General features: G+C 36.1%; 1 protein-coding gene across 1 annotated transcript in view; it reads right to left on the bottom strand.

Annotated features, from left to right (window-relative positions):
* The window catches only part of Smp_003980 (family C2 unassigned peptidase (C02 family)), a gene marked incomplete at its 5' end in the record, with an annotated part of 54,501 nt that extends 48,050 nt beyond the window's left edge, over positions 1–6,451 (bottom strand). The window contains 3 exons of the mRNA XM_018793075.1: positions 1,924–1,985; positions 3,821–3,890; positions 6,200–6,451. Coding sequence (XP_018647624.1) covers positions 1,924–1,985; positions 3,821–3,890; positions 6,200–6,451 — 384 coding nt within the window. The remainder of the gene's footprint in view (positions 1–1,923; positions 1,986–3,820; positions 3,891–6,199) is intronic.
* Positions 6,452–6,689: the final 238 nt, after the last annotated feature.

Genomic DNA, 6,689 nt, shown 5'->3' with positions numbered 1-6,689 from the left:
GTTCACCAATCGTCTTCAGTGAGTTGATATCTCTACAACAAACTTGGTTGAACTCCACTGGTCAACTATGAAAATATTGAAATCTCCACAAGACCCCTTCTGATCTATAATCATATGCTCACTAGTGACTGAGTGTAAGGAATGTTTCCTTGAGTTCTAGTGGGAAGCAGTGACCAGTGGAGTTCAACCAAGTCTGTTGTAGAGACCAACTCGCTGAAGACAATTGGTAAACGGTTGCTCAAACATCATGGATTGGTTGAAGTTAGACATTAACAACGTTGGATGCCGGCTCAGTGGTCTATCGGTTAAGTACTCTGGAGTGAGACTGGTAGGTCCTGGGTTCGAATATCGCGAGTGCGGGATCGTGGTTGCGCACCTCTGAGGAGTCCCACAATAGGAGGAAACGGCCGTCCAGTGCTTCCAGGTTTCCCATGGTGGTCTAGCTTCAATTGACTCATGATTTCAACTATGATAACATTTTATTAACCCGAGAAATTTGATTAGTAGTGTGCAGTTATGTAAAAAAATATTGAAATGAATATAGTTAAAGCATTTTGGAAATTTTGAGGTCTATGTGTTGCACAAGAAAAGATTGAACACCATATTTTATTGGCACTTGAAATTATAATTATGATATGATATTATTTCAAACATACAACTATTTTGGAATTTTATCTTTTCTTCTTGATTGGAATGATTCATTTGAGGATTGTATGCTTTCACAATTATTATAATCATCTTGCGTTGAAAATGAAAGATTGGAGCTATTTATAGCTAGAAATTCGGCTTCTAGACACAAAGCATGTATCGGTGTATTAGTGTGAAATGTAAGTAACGTTTTGAAATAGTTTCAATATCTACACAAATAGCTTCAGGAAGATCTAGAACATTAACAGACAACAATTATAGTTTTTGGAATCGTGACCGTCTTGGAGAGTAAAACCCTTAGACTTTTAATATTATATACCAAACTCAATGACTGGATATGTCTCTATTCCATATGTTTCCCACTAGTCCATTTGATACTTGTGTACAAGCCGAAAACAAGTGATTGAACCTCACTGTATAAAATTATACAGTATAGTATTAAAATTATTCTCTCAGGGTAAATTAACCATGGTTAAGCAAATCATAATTTGTATCACTGAGTGTCTTTGACTATTGTTACTTACTTACTTACGCCTGTCACCCCTTGTGGAGGAGCATAGACCGTCCACCAGAATTCTCCATCTGGCCTTGTCTTGGGCAATCCTTTCCAGTTGTTATTCATCTTTTTCATGTCTGCTTCCGATTCTCGACGTAGTGCGTTTTTCGGCCTTCTTCTTTTCCGTTTCCATTCAGGATTCCAAGTTAAGACTTGCCTCTTGATGCAGTTTGATTTCCGTAATGTATGTTCTATCCACTTCCAACGTCTTTTCCTAATTTCCTCCTCAGTTGGGACCCGGTTTGTCTTCTCCCACAGAAGTCTGTTGCTGATGGTATCCAGCCAACAAATATTGAGTATCTTACATAGTTTAATTGTTTATAAATACTTGCACCTTTTTGATGATCACTGTAGTAGTTCTCCCCGTTTCAACTCCGTACAGTAGAACTGTTTTGACGTTCGTATTGAAGATTCTCACTTTGATATTCGTTGACAGTTGCTTTGAGTTTCACATGTTCTTCAACTGTAAGAATGCTGTCCTTTCTTTATCAATCCTTGCCTTTATGTCTGCATCAGATCCTCCACGTTTATCGATGATGCTACTCAGATACGTGAAACCTTCCATCTCTTCGAGAGTGTCTTCATCAAGTGTGATTGGATTGGTGTTCTCTGTGTTGTATTTGAGGATCTTGACTATTATTAGGTAAAATAAAATTTAAAAGACAAGACAATGAAAAAGAATTGAAAAATGAATTGAGTTTAGGTAAATTTTTATTTACTTGATTAAATAATTCAGGATACATTGATAATGAGGCCAAGGCAGCTATAACCCAACAGTTTCCTAGAAAAACAAAACAAAAATACAAAATGATATCATATGATGAACACTACTATTATTATTGATGCTCTGTCATTTAAGTCTAAAAGAACCAGTAGATAGCTGTGAAGCTCCTTGTTTGATTGTTTTCGTTATAAACTACCGGATACAATTGAGTAATTAACAAACTCACTGGTAAAACATATGATTGAAACAAAACTAAGGTGAAACTATTGACAACTAAAATCAACTTTTTTTCAGAGAAATTTAGGGGTGATGTTTTAATGACAAGGTAACAACACAACAGTTTGCTTTAATAAGAACATTGAATACAGTCGAAGTTTGATTGGACAGTTTCGTACAGCAGGAATGCTAAGGATGTAAGAAGAAATTGGTTAGATTTTCTTCAGGGTAATATTGGAACTATTTAACTAAGTTTTTTCAAGGTTCAAACTGTTCAAGGTATAATCCTATTCATAATAGTGAGGTTAGATTTTGCGTTCTTTAACTAACTAATAAGTTAACAATTTCTCAATTGAACGGCCTCTACAGTGTTAGTTTCAGTGGGTGTAAAACACATCACTATGGGATTTGAATCGAAAACTGTATCTCTGTGCTAAAGTGGTATGGCAACTCGAACTGATGTACGTACGTACGTACGACGTTCTACGTTGTGACTGACCGACTGGTGTAAAACAATCGGAATTTTATCAATATAGTTTTCAAAATCACTTTTCACAAATGAGAAAATAACAAACTACACGTTTGTAAATATACTCAACACTAAATTTCATTTTGATGTCTAAATGGGTTTTAAGTTCATCAATCGAAATCTGTTTAATTTATTCAATGGATTGAAAATTTATCTTTTATATACAGTGAAAATGTGAGGATCCACTTAGATAAAACTAAACTATGTATTCATACAAGATTTGCATAACCTTTTGTATGTTACTACTAAGATAATCTTAATCCTTAAATTTTTTTAGTTCTTTTATTTTCGTACATATCTCTTAAGTCATGTGTTTAACTGATAGTGTGTCTCGTTCCTTGGAAAAGTAAGTCTCATCTTGGCCAAAAGTTTGTTTCTCGTTTGGTCAATATCTAAATGACCCACAGTATTTAATCTAATTACCGAAAATTGATTGTTGATTTTAAGGTTTGCATATTGGTATAGATCTATAATGATGAGTAAATTGAAATTTATTTATTTTATTTTATTTATTTAAACACATTAATATTGGTACAGGGAAGCACCAGATACATATGCGCCGCACAAATCTCATTCGATTTGTGTGAGGGCTATGATACTGCCCAGGTGTCCAGTACGAAGCAGGTGGTTTTCTAAGGGGACACATCCGGAGCATTTGACCTAAAGGTCTAACTCACAAGGCAGTGGAGCGTCGTGAGGAGATGCAGTCCCATAGTAGCCGGTGATCAACGATTGATTCATATGTCATTTGTTCCCTTAGGATATTGGAGCCAGCCCATGTGCACCATTGGTTCGGAATGAGGGTTTTCCAGCTCCTCTAGGTGGACCCTCCAGGTCCACCAACCCGGTTAAAGCGCCGGACATTCGCTTTTCGTCCTCTCGATTTCGTAAACAACACCCTCGCCACAAGGCAGTGAGTAGGACTTTCCTGGCAAAGGCTATATACGCGTGGCCATGTGAGAGCATTTGAAGAGGGAGAGCGTACTCTCCCTACTCTCGGCCGTACCAGGGCATTTGGGGGCGTGTAAATTGAAAAGAAATATTTGTTTGATCTATTAGGAATTTTTTTAGAAATTATTCAGAAGCCTATATTTATAAGGTATTCATTAGGGAAAAACTGAGCATATTTATGATAATGTAAACTTACCAAGTTCACCTTGTTTAATATCGAAGCGACTAACTCCATCTGCGACAAAACGTGGGTATCTGCTAAGTTCCTGAATAGTGAATAATTAAAGTTCATCTATTACGTAATTCATACACATGTAACACATATGAACAGTAAATGTTTTTTTTAAAAAAACATGCATTATTAAAACGTAAAAGAAGTTTTCTTGCCCATCACTTTGACATTAAAAAAAAAGCAAATTAGGAATATTAAAAGAACTCATAAAGAATAATTAGAATAAATGAATTAAACAAGTAGTCAGCATGATATGAAGAAAAAATGAAGAATGAATGTTTTTCATTAGTTTCTGAACGATATTTATTGTATGAAACTATTCAATTACCAATTCATTTTGCATTGTTTGTTTAAATCTGTCTATTGATATTCAGGGCTGAAAATGAACAGTCTCTTATTGGAAGTCTTGAACATCAATGGGAAGATTTAAATAAACAATACAGAAATGAATTTAAACTTCACCTCAATGGAAACGCTAGTAGCTATTCGGTCTCACTAGCCACGTGGACAACTTGATGGCGTTTGAAAGGAATGGTACTGGGTTCGAATCTCGGAGTGAACATCAACTCTGGAATGCAGGTACATCAAGCTGACGAATCCTCAATATGGTGAAACGCGCGTCCTGGATTCCATTGCTAGCCAATATCTATCTTTATTCATTTATAACCTTGTAAGTTTATCACATTGCCCCCAAATGTCCTGGTACGACCGAGAGTGGAGAACGCCCACCCTCTCTCTCGAAATGCTCTCACATGGCCATGCGTATATAGCCTCTGCCAGGGAAGTCCTACTCACTGCCTTCTCGTACCACGGGTGTTGCTTGCGAAATCGAGAGGACGAAAAGCGAATGTCCGGCGCTTTAACCGGGTTTGAGGACACGGAAAATCGACCTAGGGGAGTTGGAAAACCCTAATTCCAAATCAATCGTTCACATGGGCTGGCTCTAATATCCTAAGGGAACAAATGACTTATGAATCAATCGTTGATCATCGGCTATTATGGGACTGCATCTTTTTATGATGCTCCACTGCCTTGTGGGTTAGACCTTTAGGTCAAATGCTCCGGATGTGGCCCCCTAAGAAAACCACCTGCTTCGTATTGGACACCTGGGCAGTATCATAGCCCTCACACAACCAAATGAAATGACAATTTTTTGTGTGGCGCATATGTATCTGGTGCCCCATTGTACCAATGTTTGTGTTCAAATAAAATAATAATAAAATAAATATTGTGATTTTGAATGAACTTTATTGGAATATACGAACGAAATAGAAATGGATCAGTCAACTTTAAAGCACAGGCAACTCACATACACACTATAAAGTTACATAATGATTTGTGAAATCTTTTTCTATTAGTATGAATTTTAGAAATATTGTGCACTAATTGTCCAATTTATAAAAGTTTGTGCGGTAGTTCCAAATTACATCTATATATTCAAAACTAATATAGAACATTTAACTCATTTCTACCTTGACTTATACAATACTGACATAAATAAGTGAAACACAAAAAGTTATTTGTTTTTTTATTAAACATAAGTACTTTTACAACTAGACAACAAAATAAATATTCATTATTTAAATAAGGAAATGAAAGTGTGAAGAGATAGAGTAAGGATGTGGAATATTATGAAAAATAAATAAACAAAAGTAGTATATGATGGAATTGATAGTTAGGTTAAAAATACGACCACAAACTTCTTAATTGAGTTCTTTCCGACTTTAAGAAGAATGTTAAAGAAATCTATGATAAGCGCCGACTGGAAACGGAAGCGACCAGATAAAAGGTTCTTGAAGATCTCTGGTCAGTGGCCTATAAGTCCAAAGGGGCAGTAGGCTTAAGTACAGTAAATAATAAGACTACAACAGGATCTTCATTGTTTCCTGTCCTGAGGTAACATTTCAAACCACTGAGTAGAATCCCAACCAGGGAGTCGTGATGGACCGACAGAAGCCAGTCCCATACAACTTCCTTTTATACCACAGTATCATATCATTAACAGACCACTTGTCTACTTTTTCTACCACATCTCAGCAACGGTAATGAATGAACGATACGGAAGTCGCTGGAATGACATTCGTAGCATCAGTTCAAGGGACTATATGTCACATTTCAAGGTGACAACACCAATAGAATTAACGTTATTACGTCCGAACTACAGAATTGGAATTTGTAGAGATAACACTTTGTTCGTTGTCTCACTAGCCGTTTAAATGATATTCATTATAAGTTTATTAAAAATACTAAAATCAATCAGGTTAACCCGCGATATATGAAGAACAAGAGTTAATATAAAACAGGTAGTTAATGTATAATAAAATCAACAAAAAGATGACTTACAACAGGTCTCAGCCATCTGTAACTTTGTTTACCCGATCCAGACCCTGATTTGATAGTTGAGTCGGTAGCAGGCATAAATGGATCCTCAAATAAACCACCTCGTTCCATTTGACACTTGATTTCTTGTTTAAACCAATCTGCACTGCACTCTAAAGAAGTTGATTTATGTGTGCGTTGTACCAAGACACTAGATCCGCTACACTGGCCACGCATGGCACTGCGAGGCGTTTCCGAAGGATATTTACGGCCCATGGTCGGGAAGAATGTGTTCAGGTACTAAATTTGGAGGTAAGAAAATCATCAGATTGATAAAATAAATATCACTAAAATGATTGAGGGATGTAATTCCATAAGTAGAGGACATCTATAGCATAAACAAATTCTCCAAACAGAAATTATCTGAAGTACCATTAACAAAAGCGATAATATGAGACAAAAGAATATAATCTAAATCTAGTTATGCTATTTATAATAGTTTGACAAATACTAC

This window comes from Schistosoma mansoni, chromosome 1 (assembly GCF_000237925.1).
Source record: "Schistosoma mansoni strain Puerto Rico chromosome 1, complete genome".
Lineage (NCBI taxonomy): Eukaryota > Metazoa > Platyhelminthes > Trematoda > Strigeidida > Schistosomatidae > Schistosoma > Schistosoma mansoni.
Note: the sequence above shows the minus strand (reverse complement) of the source record. Positions and strands in the feature narration are given on the sequence as shown.